At 42.0% G+C, this 23,422-nt stretch overlaps 1 protein-coding gene across 1 annotated transcript; it reads left to right on the plus strand.

The window, feature by feature from the left end:
- Positions 1-347: 347 nt before the first annotated feature.
- Positions 348-23,369, plus strand: LOC137267595 (mitochondrial 2-oxoglutarate/malate carrier protein-like). The gene is made up of 9 exons (XM_067802086.1): positions 348-479; positions 3,772-3,833; positions 4,511-4,685; positions 5,765-5,884; positions 6,447-6,537; positions 8,144-8,234; positions 17,933-18,032; positions 18,363-18,414; positions 19,086-23,369. The coding sequence occupies exons 1-9, from the start codon at positions 367-369 to the stop codon at positions 19,260-19,262; spliced, it is 981 nt and encodes a 326-aa protein (XP_067658187.1). The 5' UTR covers positions 348-366; the 3' UTR covers positions 19,263-23,369.
- The last annotated feature ends 53 nt before the right edge of the window (positions 23,370-23,422 follow it).

The raw sequence follows: 23,422 nt of genomic DNA on the forward strand, positions 1-23,422 counted from the left end.
CGACTTTTAAAATGTGGCCAGATGCAACGCATATTATTTTGGGGATTGCATTCTATCAGTACTGTAAAATACAGCTTCTACTTCTTTGCAGGGTTCAATCCGGGTTCGAACTGCATTCGCAGAGCAAGCCAACCAATGCTAGTGCAATGAAAAATTGGTCGGGACAAATAAGCTGATTTTTAAAAGAAAAATTATTATAACCAGGGAGATAAAAATCTAGCTAGGCAATAAATCCGAACGGAGCATTCGTGACACACTATCAATTTAACTTTATATTCACGCATGAATAATTGTTTCCGGTTGAATCCGGACGCTAGCAAATGCACGCACGGTTTGGCACCATGTCGACATGAAGTTCAAGGTGGTATGGAGGTCAAGGTCAAAACGCACATTGACAAGATGTCTGCTTCCAGTGCACAGTCGACACCTCAAGCTAAAATCCCGAAAGGGATAAAATTCTTGTTCGGGGGCTCCGCAGGGTATGTATCAGCATTCCGAGTTCTGAACATTATGTCTGTTACTATAAGTAGCTATTTTTAAGTAAATTGTGCACACTTTAATCTAAGTAAATGCTCGCCGGTCTTGAAAGTGCACGGACGTCTCTCGTGTACGGTCATATCAACAGTTTACTCGAGTGCTTTCTTTCGTGTTAGTGCAAGGACTCTGAAAAATGTTTTCAGGACACCTGTTATCCACATTTATACAGTCTAAACGCTGAAAAATATTTTTCACTGAAAATTTGTGGTTTTCGCTTGAGTGCCGAGCAATGCTCAGAATTAGCTTGCATGGATGGACGAGTTTGTTGCATATCTAGACTATCAAGGTGACATTACAAAATTGCTTTGTTGTGAATAATGAAAACAACACAAAATGGCACTAGTCCTAAAGTCCTTGCCAGATAAAAGAGGTACATATGGATGACAACTTCATGAATACTTTTATAGGTGGAATATTGCTTAGTGTGGCATTAAACAAACATTTATAACAGTGGTCACATATTTTTCTGGTATATTTATGGACGTCATTTCCTTAGTTTGATGCTCACAATGTCACTGTCTGGTTAGATAGGTCTAGACCTGTTTATTTGCAACAGCTTGAATTTGCTGAGTGCAGTCTTAAAAACCAACAAACTGTAAACACAAGTTAAAGAATTATTTGCATATTGTCCATTGACGATTTTTAAGTCTACTGAATAATACTGTATTATTACACTTCCACATGCATGGATTTGCCACATCACACCAGAATTTCTGACATTAAGGTATCACCACAGGTGGATGAATTGCCAAATGTGAACATTTGTCAGGTAACCTGAGTGGAGTTACCACTATAGGCCTCTTTCAGATTTATCATTAGAGCATCATAACAAACAATAGGTGTAAGTCTATACCATCAGAGGTGGTGGGGTAGCTGATGGATAAGTGTTGGCACATCATGCCGAAGACCTGGGTTCAAATCCCAATGTGTGGTTTTGTGGAGCTCATTTCTGGTGTTCCCTGCTTTGATGTCACTGGATATTGCTAAAAGCAGCATAAAACCAAAGTCAATTACTCAGTCACTCTATACCACCAAATATGTGGCAACAAAGGAGTAGTAAATGTATTGTATACAACTTAGTTGCAGTTTTGAGCCTGCAAATGGCACTACATTGATGTAGAAATAAACACTGATTATATACATGTATATCTAGGTGAATTTTTGTATCATAGCATTGATAAAATAGGGTTTATTTAGTTTGAGGCAAGTCAGACAAATCATGTGTGTTGATTCGTATCGAAACAAGATAGTACAGCTGTTATGTTTCTGAAACAAATATACACCCATAATTTTGTCAAAATTGTACAATAGAGCAGAGATTTTTTCGAGATGTGTAAAGGGTTTTGTCTCTTCAACATTATAGGTCAGCTGACATGACACTATTTCATGACATGATTGAACGTTAAGGTTCAAAACACAAGAGGAATCCAAATCAATCTCATCCATACATGATAGATAGAAAATGATTGCATTTTGGTATATATTATAAAAAACAATTGATGAGAAACACCAGGGATTTTTCAAAATAATGGCATCTAATGAGCATCTACAAATCTTTTTAATCTGCTACTTAATTTGAAGAAATCAACATGTACCCTTTGGTGTATGTGTATAAACATTGTCTCAAGGTTAATGTCAAGTCGGTCTGGTTTGGACAGTGTAGCCTTTTGTTCCTACAGCCCTGACATAAACATTTCTGAGTATATCAGGATATGCAATGTGTTGGTGCACCTCGTAAACCCCCGAGAGGCAACTGCTTGAAATGTCTCTAAGGTTTCATTTTCATCTTTTGAGCCTTCCGTGAAACAATGGTGTATTTAACAATTGCTTGTTCAAATACAAGAGTCAGCTACTGTGTGCAGATCATGCTTTAGCCATGCCCTGGGATGAGCTCGTCACAGTGCATGCTACCTGTGGGACATTGTAATGGGTTTTGTCACCTCAGTAATGACAGGTGTTCGACATGAATGGTTAGTTTGATGCCATCTTGAATGAACGTGTTCGTGAAAGCAATATGAACTGGTGGCTGGTTAATTTGAGATTTTTAATTATAAAGTAATTAGGTGTAGTTGAGTGTTATCAATTAATTGTGAAATCTGAGTTCAATAATCGTACATGTCTTTTCAGCATCAAATGAGGTGTTTACCAGATGGTATATGTTACCGAAATGTGATATTTGACTGTATATGTCACATCTTGTGGAGTTGTTAATCTACAAATGATATTCATTATACCAGGTTGAGCAAAGTCACCATACCTGAACACTACTGCCAGCTGAATATGATGGAGACGATTAATTTTGATGTTCACAATTATATAGTGAGGCATTCTCATTAGAGCTGATATATACCACATATCTGTTACAGATGTTAGTAAAAAGCAGTCAGATTGATATCAAATGTATCCATTTACTGTGACTGGAAATGTTTCTCGAAACGTGAATAATGATAAAACGAAACAAAAATTAATTGTTGTTGGTATTTAGTATCTTAACCATGTATTATGTTCAAAAGAAGTTATTGTAATTATGTCTTTATCTTAATAGACAATGCAGTCTTTTAACCATGTAGGAATAACATATTACATTGTTGAATCTATTACTTACATGATGATATTGATAACAGGCCCGGGTACTGAGACATGTACCTTGGTCCAACTCATTACACACCTACTGGATTGTCAGGTCCAGACTCGATCATTTACAGACCCAGTGGTCGCAGTAGGCTTTCTGTGAGTGCGTGGAGACATAAAATTATAAATATGTAGTCCACATCTTTTGCACGTATAATTTTCAGTACAATCCTGAATCATGTTGAAATTTATCATTTGTCTATATGATACGGTTTTAAGGTACTTTTTTAAATTATGTAGATCAGTATCTATGCGTCCAAAACTCGCAAAATATTTTTTGCGAGGTTTTATTTATTTATTTTTTGCATGAAAAACGCATGTTTCTGCGTTAACGTGAACACTGAGACCACCGCCATATAGCTGGAATTGGGCTGAGTGCAGCGTAAAACTAAACTAACTCACTTACTCACTCACTCATTACCCACCTGTCCTGGGTCTCTGGGTTACCTGCCCAGGCCCTATTGACAATGGTACTTTCACAACCAGCCCTAATACATTCACTGTTTTCTAGAATGAGTGTGTTGGGTTTACTGAGTTTCTGATTCTGAAGGATTACTTTGTGAATAGGTATATCAAACATGTCCTCCATTTGTGTATTTTCAGGATGGGAGCCACAATTTTCGTCCAGCCCCTGGACTTGGTGAAGAACCGTATGCAGCTTAGTGGTACGCTAGTTTGCTGCATTGTTGTCTCAAGTTTACAGTTTATTTCACAATTTTGTAATCATTGTGACCTCTATGATAATAATTGGATAATGAGGATGAAGACTTTATGAAATGGATGTGATGTTTCGGTGTACATTCTAGCACCATTATGTTTTGCTTGATAGCTGTGTTAGAATCTACACTGAAGTGTTGCATCCACTGTAGGAAAGAAGTTGTTGATCCATGAAAGTCCTCATCCTCATCATGCCAACATCGAAAATGCCACTTAAGGAAAAAAGGAATTGGATAATAGTTCATAAATTTGACTACATAAACAATGCAAATTAATAACAGTATATTCCAGAACATGGTGTGATTAATATGTATCAAACTCCTTGTTCAGGATACATCTCATAGTTTGTATATGTCATGTTTTGTTCAGTTTATCTGTATAGCACACTTGTAGCATGTGTCTGGGTTTTATGTAACAGTTTATTATTATTATTGTTCAGTAATTATCAATCAGAACACAATACTTTGGCCAGCATCTGTCATATAGACCACAATGGTCTGTTTTGTCGGGTAGCTCATCTATTCCCCTTTTGAGAAAAAAAATATGTAATTGTATTATAAGATATGGTGAAATTACCATAGGAGAAAGTGTCTCAGTGATTTTGACGATACCAGTATTTGTTCAGGTGAGGGTGGCAAGGCGAGAGAACACAAGACAAGTTTTCATGCTTTACGCCACATCCTGAAGACTGAAGGCATCACTGGTGTCTACACAGGGCTGTCTGCCGGTCTTCTACGTCAGGCCACCTACACCACAACGAGGCTTGGAATCTACACCACGCTGTTCGAGATGGTGTCAAAGTAAGCACCATATGCATGAAATCGTTTTTATAACTGATTCTTCTGTAGGGTGAGTACATTTATTTTGAACTCATTCTACATGCTTGCCCAACAATCCAATCTACATTGCCCTTTGAACTGTCAGCTGATCGAAATTTAAGTTTATGTTGAATTACCTCCCTTGGGAATCTAACTTGGTACAAGACATGTTTACACCACAGCAAAGTGTAGTCAACTTATAAGAAAACTAATTCATAGTTATTTGTGAGTACATATGTAAAAATAATGGATATCTGACAAATTCCAAACTTTGCTAACGTTAGTACTAGCTTGCAGTCTTGAGTGTTGGTAACGTTTTTTTAAGTATCCATGCACCCGATATGTCATCTATACATGCGAATGAGTGAATTTCCTGACATATATGATAATGTAATACTCCTGTTTTCATTTGATCATTCGTCTCAGCACCATACTTCATGTTTCCTGATATCATACTTTCTGGACATTGGATAAGTATGAGTTAGTACTCTGTCATCTTGGACCAAGGACCTGTGAAGGTCCCGGGGTAGAATATGCCTTCAGCAACCCATGCTTGGATTAAAATGCGACTGTGCTTGTAGTAAGAAGCGACACTAACCTGATCGGGTGGTCAGGCTCGCCAACTTGGTTGACACATGTCATCGGTTCCCAATTGTGCAGATTGATGCTCATGTTGTTGATCACTGGATTGTCTGGTCCAGACTCGATTATTCACAGAATATTGCTAAGTGCAGCGTAAAACTAAACTCACTCACCCCCTGGACCTAGATTTTTGAAGCTCTCCTAGCGCTGAGAGTTAATGTTAATATTAATGTATGACATGTACAACTATCTTAGCGCTAAGAGAGCTTTGAAAATATAGGCCCTGGGTATTATATCTGGCAGGACTTTATCTGGATTTGCTCAGAGGTCATAATCAATTAAATTGCAACTGGTCCAACGATTAGATAGTCGGACCCATTGACATTGTAATTTGTATCCCAAGGGTGTTCATCATTGCCCACAGCATTGGGCACTCTGGTTTGTTGATGCCAACATTCTTCTCTTGATGCTACTTTCAGAGATGGCAAGCCTCCCAACTTTTTTACAAAGGCTGCTATAGGAATCACTGCAGGTGCCATTGGCGCTTTTGTTGGAACGCCAGCGGAAGTAGCTCTCATCCGGATGACAGCAGATGGAAGGTTGGCATTTAGGACGTCTCATGATCTGTAACTGTGTTGCTTCTCACTCATGAACTGATGAAGATGTCGGTTATAATTCACCTTCAGTAGCACATGTTTGTGTTAAGAGGCACTATCAGGATCGGGCGGTCAAGTTTGCTGCTTGACACATCTTTGGTTCCCAGATCAGCAGATCGATGCTCATGCTGTTGATTAGTGCATTGTCTGATACGGAAATTTGTCTGAAATTTTGCTGAGTGTGGTGTAAAACTTTGTTCACTCATGCATGCATGCATTTTGCCTCCTTGAACTATTTAGGTTGGAGTGATGTAACATTGTAGTTTAACAGTAGTTCCACTCTTGGTGTGGATTAATTTTTCCAATAAGTTCACAAGGTGTGAAGCCCTGCCATGATGCTTCTGTAGTGTTACTAAAAGTGGGAAAGAAGTGTCACCTATGAAGCCATGCACTTCCACTCACACCCACCCAGTGATCAACCAAACAAATCGTCCACCCTAATTCACACTGACTAAGTCCCCACCACCAATCTTGACTCACTGACTCACACTTACCCTCATTACAGGCTACCAGTAGATCAGCAGAGGGGTTACAAGAATGTGTTCAATGCGCTGTCCAGAATCGTCACAGAAGAGGGCGTGGTCACACTGTGGAGGGTAAGTGGAATACTGCATGTTACTGATACACCAGGGGCCAGTCAGTCTAAGTAAACTTATCCTCGGTGCTTTTCATTACACTCCACCACTGAGTTTAACGAAACCTTATGAGAGGTTGTGTCAGGTAACCTTTGACATTGACCAATCAGAACACAGCTTACCAAATTGCGAAAGTGGACATTCACACATACCTTTTGAACTTTTTATCTCGAAAAGGTTCGTACCCGAATGATTCCAAAAGCTATTTAGCCTACGCTCGCTTCCGGGTGATTCACACGGCGCACGTTACAACCCTGACAATGGTGAGTAAACAGTCCCTGAAAATAGTGTTTTTGGCAATATTCAAGGATGTCATCTTGCGGCAGTATTAGCTAATGGTAACCATGTCAACAGAACCCCCAAAGCGTATATACAGCAGGTCAAATAACTGTGTTATATACAGATTTTTGTTTGTGGAGAGATCTGTGTCGGTAACCTGAATAGTAGCCGTTGTTTGATTGGTTAAATTCTATTTAACCCTCTCGCGTTTCATTGGACGGTTATAAGTCGCTCAAAGGTTACCTGACGCGACCTTCAACTAGGTTTTGTTAGACTCAGTGGTGGAGTGTAACGAAATACACAGAGACTAAGTTTACTTAGACTGGGGGGCCAGTATATTCACCAATAGAAAGACAGGCTTACAGAAAGATGATGATAAAGTCTGTGGATGTACCTGTGCAGAAAAAATAAATACATCAGTATACATTCTACTGAATTGTGTGTATTTCTGGGTAAATGTTCAACATAATATTTATTTATAACTCTTGCAATAAATTGGTGCCAGAAAATTCAACAAACTGCTGCATCCATTTGCATGATCCTGTTGTCAGTGATTGGAATAAAACTTGATGTCAGCATGTATTTTGCAAACCAGTAATAGCGATTTGAAACTATGATCATTTGTCATAATGTTGTCAAAACAACTTTTGACCAAAGTTGAATACAATTCTGAGATTTAAATATTCAGTTGGCAAGGTAAAATTATGAGTATTCGCAATCTTAATTTCACTTCATTTGGTTTACTTTTCTGTTTAGAGTGAAATTCAGCGGAACATTTTCACAGCAAACAGAGTATAGATTTCCTCAGGAACTGCCCATCTCACTGGGCTTCCTTCCAGTTTAAATGGGATTATATGTTAATATCAGTTTACATATTGTACAAGTTGTATATATATTCAGAGACTACATGTCAGTCTATGGCACATCCAGCATCTGTTCCAGCCTAGTGTACGCCAGGAGTTGTTGTGATGGTTCTATTTAGGAGATAAACATACTGTGTTGGGAAATCCGAGGTATATAACAAAATTACGTGTTCGTTTTTTTAATATAAAATTTAGAGCTATTATAATTTCGTTATATACCGCTGATTTTCCAACACAATACGTTTATCTCCATTCTGCCATAACAGTGTTATTCAGATTTTGAACAAGTACATGATGTGTTTGAAAATCAGAGGTATATAACATGATTATATACCTCTGGATGACTTTGATTAGCCAATCACAATCCAGTATTTACTGAAGTCATTGTAGAATTCGTATTATCACAAGCAGTTATATATTTACAGGGTTGTATGCCAACAGTTGGACGTGCCATGGTTGTGAATGCTGCACAGTTAGCTTCCTACTCCCAGGCTAAACAGGGTCTTATGTCTACAGGTCTGTTTGTTACAGTGAACACTACATTACAACCAACACACTTATAACAAACCAATGGACATAAGGCCAAACCAATTTTATTTCTTGTTTTACAGATTTTTTTCCTCTGAAAACTTTAAGGCAGGCAGGAAAAATAATGAAAATAAAATTTCCAATCAAAGTAATTTTCCTTCTAATTACACAAAGTAATTTTTAACTTACCTTACCATAGGTCTTATGCATATTACCTCTAGCTTCGCTAAACGAGATCAGACAGTCGTTGATTCGCCATCCCCTCGATGGCTACCTCATGTAATCTACGAATGTAGTCACGGAAGTGACGTGATCTCTCCACTCGCGCGAGAGCGCAGAATCCAAAATTCACTTTTACCTTTAGCGTTCGTGCGAACGGACGTGTTGGTTTGCAGTTTTTTTTTCCTATTGTGTGTAGTTTCAATAAAGTTGCTACTCCTTGGTAGGTATGGTTTGTATCCCCTCATTATGTATCAAAGTCAAGTCATACAAGCATTTAATGTGCTTACCTTGCTACCTCGTGTTGTTCTTTTCTCACTCAGGCTTGGCTTGGCCATGTCGGAGGTGAGAACGACTTGGCGTCCATGAGGGTAGTTCATCTTGTTGGTGGTTTGCCCGTCATGTTTCTGCCCATGCTTGGTCATTTTCACTTGTGTTTTCGGTATTTAGCATACTTTTTTCTGCCATGAATTTCAGCGTAGCGAAGGCAGCCATTGTGGTTGTTATTTTTCGCTGCCCCGCACTTACGGGTGTGCCTATTTTTTACGTAGGGGTGCAACTACTTTCTACATTTTTATGTAGGGGGTTTTCCTCCTAGTATTGTATTAACATGTCGTCAAGTCGTGGTTTCTTGTCTGTTACAGTTCTGTGTATGACTCGACACTATTGTACTGTCTGCAAGGGGCAGAAATCAGCCAAGGACCCACATCCCTGGTGTCCGGATTGTGCGTCCGCTGTTTGTTCCATCGATAGTCGGTGCCTACACTGTCAAGCGTTATCTCTCACCGATTTCAAGACCTTTTTGGCGGTTCGGAGGAAACGTTTTACGCAACGTAAGAGAAGAATGTCGTCGCCAGCGTCTTCCTTGGGATCCTTACCTGACGACCAAGATCTACCACCGCCTTCAATACCACTATCAACGCCGAGTGTGGAGCGCTCATCTATTACGCCGGCGTGCTCCTCTCCAGAGCCTACGCGTTCGGACGCCTTTGTAGATTTATCTCACCCGGATGCCTTATCCCATCCTGAAGTTCAGAGGCTTCTGCGATCTCTCTTGACGCCGGGCGCTGCTGTACTCCCTACCTCGGTATCTACACCTTTACCAACGACAGCGCCTAGACTTACGCCAGCGCCGTTGCCTGTACCAGCGCCTCTGCCTGTCCCGGCGCCACTGCCTGTCCCGGCGCCTTTGTTTACATCAGCACCGGTGTTTTCGTCAGCGCTTATTCCGACGCCAGCGCCTATTCCGACGCCAGCGCCTGTACCAACGCCAGCGCCAGCGCCAATATTGTTGCCGGACCCTGCTCCTATAACTACGTCTTATCGGATCCCCAGAGTGTCTCATACGCTGACTAAAGAAGAAATGTTACAGCGCCAGCTGGATGAAGAGCGCGCTCGTCGTTTAGAGGCTGAGTGCTCCCGGCGCAGATCTCATTCTAGGTCCCCGAAGGGTCGGCGCTCTCATTCTCCACACCGTAGCAGGCGCCGGCGCTCCCGGTCGGTTTCCCGCTCTCCAAGGCGCTCCTTAGAGGAAGACTCACGTACCAGAAGTAGACGTAGAGTGCGATCTCGGTCAAGATCACCACGACGTCTCTCTAGATCCCAGCGTTCGCGATCGCCGGAACCACTGCGGACTTCCGGCAAAGAATTTAACACTAAGAACTCTGCTTCCAACTCGAGTCAGCGACGAGAATCAACCTCTATTTCCTGGGAGGAACACGAGGAACAGTTCTTTTGCCCAGACTATGAGGAGGAACCTGGCAATGTTGGTGATAGTGATGGCACCTATCTTCCCTTAACTGCTGTCTTTGAGTGGATTGCCGACAGATTACCGGACTGTCCTTCCCCTTCTTCGGATTCAAACAACCCGGCGTCGATTCACTTGACTCCTGAGTTACTTATTCCACCACACCCTATGGTGGCGGATGCGATTACTTTGTTAGACTCGGACTTTGCGAAGTTATCCTTAAATCCGACCATCAAAGCGTCGAAGTCTAAGAAATCAGATTATAAAGTGCACAGTCTGGATTTTGCCGACAACGGGGCGGCGCTAGACGATTCAATTAAGAGGTTGTCAAGTTCAACTCCGTCATCTTACAGAGTTCAGGATTCAAAGTTAGCAGCTGTTGATACTGAACTGAAACGTATGCTTAAACCTATCTCGGCGCTTGCGTCAGCCACCTCCGCTGCAGCCTTGGATTTGTCAGAGGATAATGCCTCGAGGGTGGATCATTTAACTACCATTTTTGCTTGGCAAGGCAGAGTACTCCATGACCTACTTGGACACTTACGTGCGGCGCTAGCCATGACTACTACTATGCGCCGATCTGGATTTTTAGATGCTTGTTCTTGGCAAGAGGAATTTAAACGTCAACTTCTTCGTGCACCATTTACGTCTAAGTTCCTCTTTGATGAAAAGATACCGTCGGTGTATAAACAACATGCCGAACTTACTAACACGGAAGTGGCGCTGTCAACTTTCGAGGCCTTGGGCTCTGCATTTCGTGGCCGAGCCAGGGGTAATGCCACGAAAAGATATGTACCCAGGAGAGAGTCGATCCGTTCCTCGTTTGGGAGGGGACGAGGTCGTACCAAAGACTCAGATGTCCAGCGCAAGCCTCAAGAACGTGGCAGGGATGCCCCAGCTACGTCCGGTCGAGGTAGGGGCAAGCGTCCCTACTCCGGCCGCTGAAGCCATGGACTACTACGACTGGGACCTCCCACCCCCAGTCGTACCAGTTCATCCGACCCCTGTAGGTGGGAGACTAGGGATCTTCTGGGCCAACTGGACATTCCTGGAAGACCCGTTTGTTTGCAAGATCCTGAGAGCCGGCTACAAGCTACCACTAGCCAGAGCTCCGCCGTTGACTACCACTCCCCTGTCACGAGGGTACTCAATAGATCAACAGGTACTTATCCTAGAAAACATCAACATTTTATTAACAAAACATGCTATAGAGATAGTGTCAGAACCCCATCTCTCCCCGGGGTTCTATTCACCCATCTTCCTGATACCCAAGAAAGGTTCCACCAAAATGCGGATGATTCACAACATGGCGACTTTCAACAACCTGTATTTAGCCGAGCCCCCGCATTTCCGAATGACATCACTGGATCAGATCCGAGCCAAATTGTCACCCGGAGCTTGGATGGCCAGCCTAGATTTACAGGATGCTTACCTGCACGTTCCTGTATTCCCACGCCACAGGAAGTTCCTGCGTTTCATATTCAACGGAGTACACTACCAGTGGCGAGTGCTGCCGTTTGGAATTTCTACGGCCCCGTGGCTTTTCACTCGGGTCACACTGCCTGTCACCCGGTTTCTGCACCTCCGGGGGATAGACTTCGATCCTTACATCGACGATTGTTTTCTAAATCACTGCAATCCTCAGTTGCTACGCAAACAACTGGACTTCTCCACACGCCTACTTCAACAGTTGGGATGGATTATCAATTTCGAGAAGTCGCAACTGAAACCAACGCAGGAGTTAACGTTCATTGGGGGGTTGTTCCTGACTCGGCTCAATCTAGTCAGGGTCCCTCCCGATCGATGGCAGAAGATTCTCGCCTTTACGGATCGAGCTCTGTCCCTACCTCTCACCCTCAGAGAATGGCAGTCTCTGTTGGGCTTGTTGACGTCGGCGCAGGACCTCACCCTCAGAGGACGGCTTATGCTGCGCCCACTACAGAGGTTCCTATTACCATTCATTCGAGAGAACGACCTCCAGTCGTCATTTCTTCTACCCCCGCACCTGCATCAGTACCTCAGGTGGTGGACGGTAGAGTGGAACGTCTGCGCCGGTGTTTGTTTGACAAACTTCAACCACGACCACGAATTGTTTGTAGACGCATCCCTCTTGGGATGGGGTGCTCATTTGAACGGCCAAGCAGTCATCCTAGCGGTTAGCCACTGGCTACCGGTCCTAACAGACTCCAGACTCCTGGTAGCGTCCGACAATTCCACGGTCGTGTGGGTGATTCACAATCAGGGTACAACCAGGTCCAAACAACTTCTGGACCAGATGTTCCTGTTAGCGGATCTGGTAGACAGCAACGGCATCGTGATCGCGGCTCGTCACATTCCCGGCTGCAAAAACATTCTGGCAGACGCCCTGTCGCGCCCCGGCAAACCATCCCCGACGGAGTGGATGCTTCATCCGGACGCATTTCGCCAGATTTGTTGGCAACTCGGGAGACCACTGGTAGATCTTTTTGCCACCAGTTTCAATCACCAGTTACCAACGTACGTATCTCCCGTGCCGGATCCACAGGCATGGGCAATCGACGCGATGTCTCTATCATGGGAAGGACTGGACGCATATGCGTTCCCTCCTCCAATTCTTCTCTCGGATGTAATCGCCAAGATCAGACTGACGCAGAACCTCCGACTGCTTTTGGTCGCACCTTGGTGGCCAGCCAGATCGTGGTTTCCCGATCTTCGACGGCTCGCCAGCGGAGACCCTTACAAACTTCCAGAGTGGTTGCATCTGCTTCGACATCCACACAGTCGACAGCTGCATCCGGATCCACGGCGATTCCATCTTCACGCATGGGTCATCTGCAGAGAGCATTAAAGGCTAAGGGCTACTCTGCGCACGTGGCGAACGTTATAGCTCGCGCGCATAGAGTTTCTACCCGTTCTTTATATGACGACAAATGGCGCTCTTTTGAGAATTTTTGCGCACGAAGATCTCAAGATCCCATGGCAGCATCTCCTCAGTTTGTGGCACAGTTCCTTCTCTACCTACGGAACTCTAGACATCTCAAAGGCAGTACCTTAGGCACCTATTTGTCAGCTTTGAATTCTGTCCTTGCTATCAAGTCAGATTCACAGATCTCCAAGATACCGGAACTTATTGCGCTTCTCAAAGCTTTCAAGCTGGAAGACCAGAAGACCAAGTTTCGTCCTCCAGCTTGGGATCTTAATGTTGTCCTTCAACATCTCAGAGGGCCGCCGTACGAGCCATTAGAAGAAGCCTCCTTTGAACATCTTTCCAAGAAGACGGTTTTCTTACTATCATTGGCAACAGCGGCTAGAGTCAGCGAGATCCATGCTCTTGACGTTACTCAGATCCGATTTGAACAGTCAAGACACGGACGTGCTCATTTGGGTTTGCTTTGGGATTTTGTGGCTAAGAACCAGCTTCCCGGGCAGCCTAACAGGTTATTCTCCATCCCTCCTTTGTCTACGATCTTGGGTCATCATGACTTGGAGGAGGAGCTGCTATGTCCAGTCAGGGCTCTCAGATGCTATATTAAAAGGTCAGCCTCTAGGAGACGATCCCGCAAAAGGTTATTCATTCCCTTTGCCGTGTCCTGCAAAGGTGAAGTAAACAGAAATACTATTGCCCTCTGGCTCAGATCGACTATCCTGGCGGCCTATGACGACAAGCACCTGCCTCATCCGGTAGCAAGTAACCCGCACGAGATCAGGGCCTTGGCGTCTACGATGGCCCTCCATCGGAACTGCACAGTACCGCAGATCATGGAGGGCTGTTTCTGGAGGTCATCAACTGTCTTCGCATCCCACTACTTGAGGGACTTGGCAGTTGAAGACGTGGAGGGATTACAGTCATTTGGTCCATTGGTGGTTGCTCAGCAACTTACCCGACCATCCGCCCATTAGGTAACTACACTTCTACTTACCTTTGGTCTTAAGATTAACCTCACCCCCAGGGTGCGTCGGTTTTTCTTTGGAGTTCTATTGGGTTGCTCTTTGTCCTGTTCCAGGTATTATCCTGAGACCGTTGACATTGGCTTTCCCGAGTTCTCCTGATGCATGTGCACTGTTTGCTGAGGGATGGTCCTCTGGAGTCCACACCACCATCCATCTGTCGAAGCCATATGCATAAGACCTATGGTAAGGTAAGTTAAAAATTTATTAAAATCTAAATATTTTAGATATTTAAATACTTACCTTACCATAGGGCGGTGACTCCCTCCCAACGCTGGATGCTCCTCCCCACTTTGGACTCTTCGGACCTTCCGGTTGACGGTAAAAGTGAATTTTGGATTCTGCGCTCTCGCGCGAGTGGAGAGATCACGTCACTTCCGTGACTACATTCGTAGATTACATGAGGTAGCCATCGAGGGGATGGCGAATCAACGACTGTCTGATCTCGTTTAGCGAAGCTAGAGGTAATATGCATAAGACCTATGGTAAGGTAAGTATTTAAATATCTAAAATATTTAGATTTTAATAATTTTAGTTTTGGCAATCTGTGGAGTGAATATGGGTAAAAAAACAACAAAACAGTATTTTCTTGTGAGTTTACATTTTTAGCCAATGAAAACATTAGGATTTTATTTTTTGAGCAAGGAAAATTAATTCTTATTTTTTTTTTTAGTCTGGAAAAAGTATTGCAGGCGGATCCGTAAAACAAGAAATATGATTGGTGTGGCCTAATGTTGTTCCACCATATGCTGTTATTTAGTCAAAATGTGTATGATGAACTGTTTCTATTACAAACTAAATTAGTGATTCCTTTTAGTTTGTTTTAAGTGTATTTTATCGCATAGGTAATACATGATGGGTGTCCTATATCTTATAACCTCTCATGGGGATATAGGGTTATTAGTCCTTGCAATCTAAACAGCCAGTCAGAGACAACAAAATGAATCATGTTTCCATGCCATGTTGGGGCAGTAGGGTAGAATAATGGTGAAAAGCGTTCGCTTATCACGCCGAAGACCCGGGTTCCATTTCCCACATGGTTACAATGTGTGAAGCCCATTGCTGGTGTCCCCAGTTGTGATATTCCTAGCATATTGCTGAAAGCGGGATAAGACAAGACTCAGTAAGTCAGCCCACACCTCAAAGGTGATTTGGTTACATTGCTGACTTTGTGTGCTGGTGGTTACGTGCCTGATTCTGAGAAGGTGGGAATTCAAATACAGGATGGGACTTGACATAAGATAAAATCGAAAAAGCTGTATTTTTTAACTTAGCTTACCATCGGTCTTATGCACATTACCTCAAGCTCTGCTTCAAAGAGAGTCGTTTATTCGCCATTCTACTAGAATGGCTGCTTTGTGAAATGACTTGTGAACAGGAACGAAAGTGACTAAATCTCCCCTCTCACACAAGTGCAATCTATCCAGAAATCACTTTTACTTCAAATGTGCTGCTCGTCAGATGTAAGATGCAAAGTGCAGAAATCAGTAGAGGAAGCTCATCTGTGCTGTCCAGATTGTCCAACAGTGTCTTGATGCTCAGGCCGTTAAAGCGCAGTTGTTTCTTCTACCGCTGCATCTCCACCCTTAGCTCCGTTAGTGGACCATAGAAGCAAACATCTGCATAGGAGTCTCCTTGACAGAGTTTGTCCATGATAACCAGGTTTTCATAGACACATCTCTTCAGGGCTGGGGGGCCCTCCTCAATGACCAGACCATCTCAGAGCTGTGGCCCGATGCGGAGCAACGATGGCACATCAACAGTCTGGAACTCAAGCTGTCATTCTAGCAGTCCAAAACTGGCAGCATATCCTGATGAACACCAAGCTTCTGATTGCATCCGACAGTTCCAGAGTGGTGTGTTGATTCCCAATCAGGGTACGACCAGGTCCAAGCAACTGTCGCAGCAGAAAACGGCATCAGGGTCAATGCACTGCACATGGCAGGATGCAGAACATTCTTTCAGACGCTCTCTCAAGACCAGGCAGACTGTTGCCTACAGAGTGGATGCTGCACCCAGAGGCATTCAGTCTTTTCTGTCACAGTCACAGAGGCCTTCTGATCGACTTGTGCAATGAGGTTCAACAACCAGCTTACGTTGTATGTGTCGCTGATTCTAGACCCAGTGGCATGGGCAGTCGATGCCATGTCCCTGTCTTGGGATGGCCAACCAGAACCTGGTTCCCAGACCTGTGCCCTTTGAAAGAAGGCGAAGTTTTGTATTCCCGTTTGGGATCTTAACATCGTTCTCAATCATCTGACAGGTCTTCCTTACGAACCTTTGTACTTGGCTTTATTTGAGAACCTATCTAGGAAGACAGTTTTCCTCCTGGTCCTGGCCACGGCGACTGGACGTCACAAGAGTTCATTTTGAGCAGTCCCAGCATGGCCTTGTTCAATTGGGACTGCTTTGGGACTTCATGGCTAAGAATCAGATGCCAGGACAGGATGTTCTCCATTTCACCCTTGTCTTCAGTTTTAGGGTCGCAGGATGCTGATGAACTGCTGCTGTGCCCTATTAGGGCCCTTAAGATGTATATTTCTAATTCATCTGTCAGGAGACAGTCTCTCAAGAGACTGTTCATCCTCCGCAGCTAAGTGTGAGGTCAAGAGACAATTGCTCTCTGGCTGCGTACTACCATCCTGGCCGTCAACTATGCAAAAGGTCTCCCTCACTCTACAGCCAACATCCCACATGAGATCAGGGCCCTGATTTTGATTATGACACACCATAGAAACTGTCCTGTGCCAGCTATTATGGAGGGTTGTTTCTGAAAGTCCTCTACTGAGCCACTACGTGAGGGATCTGGCTGTTTAGGATGTGCAGGGACTTCAGTCTTTTGGTCCTCTGGTGGTTAATCAGCAACTCACCTGACCTACCACCCACTATGTAATTACTTCTCACCATCTGGTTGCTCAGCAACTCACCCGACCTACCGCCCACTATGTAATTACTTCTCACCATCTGATTGCTCATCAACTCACCCGACCTACCGCCCACTAGGTAATTACTTCTCACCATCTGGCTGCTCAGCAACTCACCTGACCTACCACCCACTATGTAATTACTTCTCACCATCTGGCTGCTCAGCAACTCACCTGACCTACCACCCACTAGGTACTTACTTCTCCTCACCATCTAGTCTTAAGGTTAGTTTATGCCCAAGGCGTATTTGTTTTCCTTCGGGTTTTTTCTTGGCTCACAATCAGTTTCTTGTGTTAGGCTCTGCCTTCCTCCACTAATTCCGATTGGTTTCCCAGGTTACCTTTGCATGTGGTCTTATTTCTTAGGACGGTACCCCCTAGTCCAACACCGCCATCTCACTGTTGAATCCATATGCATAAGACCTATGGTTAGGCAAGTTAAAAATTTATTAAAATCTAAATATTTTAGATATTTAAATACTTACCTTACCAAAAGGCGGTAACTCCCTCCCAATGCTGGATGTCCCTCCAGCTTCCTACCCTGTTTTTTTTTTTTAAGAACTTGTCAGCTAAAGTGATTTTTAGATAGATCGCGTTTGTGCTAGAGGGGAGATCTCGTCACTTCATTCCTGTACACTCATCGATTCTAGTTGAATGACTAATCAGTGATCTCTTTTAAGCAGAGCTTGAGGTAATGTGCTTAATTCCTGTGGTGAGGTAAGTATTTAAATATCTAGAATATTTAGATTTAAATAACTTCCCTGAGATAGTGTATTTCCACATGTGACACATATTGCATCTGACCACTTTCTGAATGGCATTGTGAATTCATACAGTCTGAATGTTGAAATGTTTTTGTTTATTTGCAGGTTACTTTGCTGACAACTTATTTCTTCATTTCTGTGCCAGTATGATCAGTGGACTGGTAACAACAGCTGCTTCAATGCCAGTAGACATTGCTAAAACTAGGTCAGTTGGACACTCAGCTTGAAATCAGATGTGACTAGTTGTCTAGTATTGGTATCAGAGGGATGGTTGTAGGATGGTATCATATTTTGTTAAGCTTTTGTTTGTGTCAATTTAATCCCTCAAAATGCAGGATTCTGAGAGATACCTTGAAATGATAAACAACTTGTCTTCACTGTTTGTTTCTCTTTTAATCCACATTCTTTTGTACCTGTTGTTTATGAAATAAGTGTAGGAATGTAAACGTGGATCAGTCCCTCAGTTCAAAAATTACAAGTAAATAACAATTCCAGTTGAGATGATCCAAATAATGACATATTTTTTTCATACCAGAATACAGAACATGAAAATGATAGATGGCAAGCCAGAGTACAAGGGTGGACTGGTAAGTAACCAGGGCATCACATACCCAACAACCTGAGAAGATCCCAGTTAGAATTGATCTTCAGTAACCCTGCTTGTCAAAAGAGGCGACTAATGGGATTGGGTGGTTAGGCTTGTTGACTTTGTTGACACATGTCATGTCCCAGTTCAGTTGATCAATGCTCATGCTATTCATCACTGGATTGTCTGATCCAGACTTGATTATGTTCAGATATTGCAGACTAATGTGTGTAACAACCACAAGAACCTATGTCCTCTTTGAATGTCACATATTCCGAACCCAGCAACCCATGCTTGTCGTAAGAGGCGACTAACGGGATCGGGTGGTCAGGCTTGCTGACTTGGTTGACACATGTCATTGGTTCCCAATTGCGCCGATTGATGCTCATGTTGCTGGTCACTGGATTGTCGTGTCCAGACTCGATCATTTACAGACTGTCGCCATATAGCTGGAATATTGCTGAGTGGGGCGTAACCTAAGCTCACTCACTCACCCATATTCCGAACGGTTTCATGACAAAATGTGACCCAACTCAGATGTGTAAGGCTCAGCATTTTGTTCTGAGCTGCTTTCCTATGGTGTGCCAGAAAACACACAAAATATGAAAAAAAATGCAGTGAAATACTCGCATGCTATTTCCTGAAAATGCAGAAACTTGTTTTCCCTTGCAGGATGTTCTTGTGAAAGTGATCCGGAAGGAAGGATTCTTCAGCTTGTGGAAGGGCTTCACGCCTTACTACGCCCGACTCGGCCCACACACAGTCCTCACGTTTATATTCTTAGAACAGATGAACAAGGCATATGCCAAATATGTTCTAGGAGACACGCGTGCTTCTGGAGGATTATAGGACTGTGTGTTGTAGGCCCTTATATATCACCTACTACCTATATTGTTACCATGGTTACGTACATGTGATAGTGTTGTAGGACAAGAGCTCAGTTTACATTTGTTAACAATTACTTTGAAAAAGTAACGATGTGTGTTCTGTGAAATATTTTTGTGAAGAATCTTTGGGATGGATGGGTACATTACTCATATTTTATGACATAGTTTGTCATATTTTGACATAGTTTGTCATAGTTATGACATAGTCTTGAGAATGAATTAATTATTTTGTGTGTTTATGGTCATACAAATATTCTGGATCAGATTGAATTCTACTGAATTCCAAAAATGTATTTTCTTGAATTGTGTAAACAAAGAAGATAACAGATATTGTTCACAGTATTTCTCTTTGAGGTGCCTCTCAGTGATCAGGTTTGGATAGGTGGCCCAGTTGTCCGAAAAAAGGATTATGGGTTTGAATCCTATTTTTATTTCTGGAATGTCGGAACCCTTCCTGTGCTGAAAGGGCTCACCACTGAGGTAAACGTCTCAGACTCGTATCTCGGTGACCTCTGCCAACAAGCTGAAATACTGTTAAAGGGCGGTTAAACACAGCTAATTCTCTCCTGATTGGTCGTATTGAAATGGCTCTCATACCAGGGGTTAGCTGTGTCTGTTGCTTAACGTTTGAACTGGTAAAGATATTTTAACAACAAAAGTTTTGATGCATGGTCAATCAAACAAGCTTGATCAGTCTTACACAAATATGTTTGAAAAATGGTTATTAGTATTTTGTTTTTTATAGGGAAATTGTTGGAAATATTTTGATTTTATGACAGAACATGCTTTTTAAGTTTTGTTTTAAGAAAGAAATCTTTTTGATTTTAGTGGAATTTGGGAGAATATTGTTGAAACATTTCAGGTGTAAGATGATCTGATGAAGGAGATGCATTTGTTGTGTGGGAGTCATTATATGGACATACTGTATTTTTCAAGAAATATTTCACATGCCTCTTTCTCAGGATTTTCTTGACAGAGATCGTGGATGGAATCCCAGATGACAAAGCTTTTGTCAGCAGATACCAGAGTTCTGCAAAATATTGAACTTAACATTAATTTGGGCTTTCCGTCCAGGAGTTAAAGATAAATATTCATGCAATTACATATTGGACAGGTGCTTGAATCAACGAGTAATGTTGTGTTTTCGATAAAGCTGTTCAGTGTTGCTACATAGTGTTAGAAGTTGAAAAGATTCAAGATGAAGGTAATAATGAGTCTTTTCAGATAGTCCTTGATATGTAAATGTTGGAGAATCATGATGGTTTGTATCTAGCATCGTCAATACGTCATTGATATGTATGCACAAGAGCATTCCTCCTTCTCCTGTAAATACATTCAGCAAGTACGTTCAGCGCCGTTAATTGTGTAGAAAGCTTATGGACATCCATGATAATCTCTAGGGTATATGTTACAATAAAACTTCATTATACACTGGATGCATCTACGACTTGGCCCAATGATTTTAATATCTCCCTTTACTGACTCTTTATCCACTCGGGTGTACATGATGGAAAGTTGAGCATACCAATCACAACTCACCTCTCCTTTTATATTATCAAACCAATTAAACTTTCCAACACAAATCATGCTGAGGTACTCTGAAAATGGTAGGAGTGCTTGCAATTGCTATCTTATCTGATTCGCTACTGTGAGAATGTGTAGACAGCAAAGGGAGGTTATAAAACTATCAGGCTGAGCTGTAAATGCATCCAGGGTGTAGTTCAGATTTATCGTATTGTTACCGTGGAGATAATCAAGGATGGCTTATGGATGATTCGATGAATAACTCACCAGTCTAATGAGTGGTAGTCAGTGTAAGAATTTTGTGCCATCTCTGATCACCTTGATCGAGACATTACGAGATGGTACCTGATGTTACTCTGCGGTAAGGACCCATTATAAGACTTGCTAGGCAAGACTCAGTATGTTGTCTGAATGTCTTGTTCAACTGCAACATGGCTTCCGTTAGCGATATAGAAATATTGTGTTTAAGAAAACCATGAAGTATTGACAATAATGTCTTTAAAGAATGGGACAAATTCTTGTGTGTATGTTTTACCATCCAGTACATGCTAGTGTGTTTGTTTGTTCAGAAATGTTGATATTTTGTATGCTGGCATGCAGATAAAAAGTCATGGAAGATAACTATAAATATAGAGTATCTGTCCCCCAGTCTGTGCAGATAAACTTTTTTTCATTAAACTAGAGATTAATAATCCTTAAAGCCTCAGTGTATTCAGTAGAATGGTGCATAATATAATATATTTATAGTGCTATTATTTTTGTCAAATAGATATTTAATTTGGTTATTACGATGTGTTCATCTGTGCCTGGAGGTATGAATTTACTTCCAAGCCATTACGTCTCATAAACTTTACCATTTTGTGCTGTATGTTTTTGTTTCATTTGTTGTATTTTACTGACATTCTGACAGTTAATCTGTCCCAGGTCAAATTGTATATCTGTTACCTTGGTTACCAGAGGCTAAAAGACAAGTGGTGCTGAAGACCAGAGTATGTGGTGACAAATGTTAAGAGCTCATGGGGACTGGTTTGTCAGCAACTACTGTACGAAGTTGCTTCCCTTAGTTTTGACAGGACAAGTTCAAATTATATCTGTTCGCTTTGTACTTTGGTTATATATTCAGCAAAGGGGTAAGATTCTGTAGTAGGTTCTATAAAGGCATTCCTCCCACATCAAGGTGATATGCCATGATAATGCTTCAATACCGTTCTATGCTGCATCAATACCAAGATTCAGGATTCTAAAATGTACATATGAACTATACATCAATTGCATGGCTGCAGGAATGGATTCTGGAGGTTTATGTGACATTGGTTGCTAGATTTATGTATATGAAATAAGTAGTATTAAAACAGTGTCAACAGATTGGCAGATCATATAACGACCTTCAGAGTCGGGTCCTTTCTGTTTGCTCCAGTAGTATACTACTCAACTTTCAATAGGGATAAACAAACGTGTTCTATTTACATATATGCCTGTTTTCTGTGGGAGTTATTTTGTTTTACACGACACGTTTTACGGATAGCAACTTCTTGAGTTTATTTTCATGACGTTTCGGGGAGTATCCTAGCCCCATCATCAGGTTGAGCTGAACTGAACAGTAAGGCCTAACTGAGGGGGGTTAGGATAAGCCCCGAAACATCGTGAAAATAAACTCTAGAAGTTGCTATCCATAAAATGTGTCCTGTATTACTACGCCAACTTCTAAATACCTTTGAAGAATCACAATTATTTTGTTTTGTTCATGGCTGTGTCCCTGTTACAAGCAAAGTAGTATATTTATTCAGGTATTGATCACCTCAAGCCACAACTTTAAACGTAAGTTTAATAATGATGACCTTTTACTTACTGATTAATTTCCCACACTGCGCAGAACCTAGATGCACATTTATGGATATGGAATATTATGTATACATCGGATTATACCCTTGTTTATGTTTGATATTATATTAGGTTTTCGTCTCCTGTGTGTGTCATACACCGTGTGTGTCATACACCGTGTGTGTATGTGCAGCTCAACTTCTGATAGGGATTATCATCTATGTCACACTATTATTCACCTGTGGTAATTCCTGCAGTGTAGTATCTTTACAACAATATTACACCAGTGTAATACCACTAGACATATGGTGTCATTATGGTTTAGTTTTGATGTCACAATGCTAATATCTCTCACTTCCCAGAAATATCATTTTTATTAAACTCTTGAAATATTTAGTACCAAACCAAATTATTAACGTTTAATTAAAATGATATTAAATACAAGGTACTTCAGTATCTTCTGTATATTTTCACATACCTATGTATGTGTGATTGTAGTTTTACATATCATGGTAAATACGATGTATAAATCCCGGTCAGAAGTGAAGCAGTATGTATAAGTATTTGTATATTGTGGCAGGAGACTATTGTTCAAGTAGCAGTCCATGTGTGATATGATTATAAGGCACAATGACTATTTTCAGATTGTTCGAAGAACCTTGCAGTGCCATACTTACACAATGAGATCATGTAGAGATGATGAAATATACTTGAGAAACATGGAGTTGTGTGTTCTGTGATGATCATAGTGGGTAGATATACATGGCATTGATGCTG

This window comes from Haliotis asinina, chromosome 16 (genome assembly GCF_037392515.1).
Source record: "Haliotis asinina isolate JCU_RB_2024 chromosome 16, JCU_Hal_asi_v2, whole genome shotgun sequence".
In the NCBI taxonomy this organism is placed as follows: domain Eukaryota; kingdom Metazoa; phylum Mollusca; class Gastropoda; order Lepetellida; family Haliotidae; genus Haliotis; species Haliotis asinina.

Excerpts from the sequence above, each read along its gene's own strand:
- LOC137267595 (XM_067802086.1), top strand. The coding sequence starts at position 367 with ATGGAGGTCAAGGTCAAAACGCACATTGACAAGATGTCTGCTTCCAGT. Across the intron at positions 4,686-5,764 it reads CTGTTCGAGATGGTGTCAAA|AGATGGCAAGCCTCCCAACT; the intron begins GTAAGCACCATA and ends TGCTACTTTCAG. Across the intron at positions 8,235-17,932 it reads ACAGGGTCTTATGTCTACAG|GTTACTTTGCTGACAACTTA; the intron begins GTCTGTTTGTTA and ends GTTTATTTGCAG.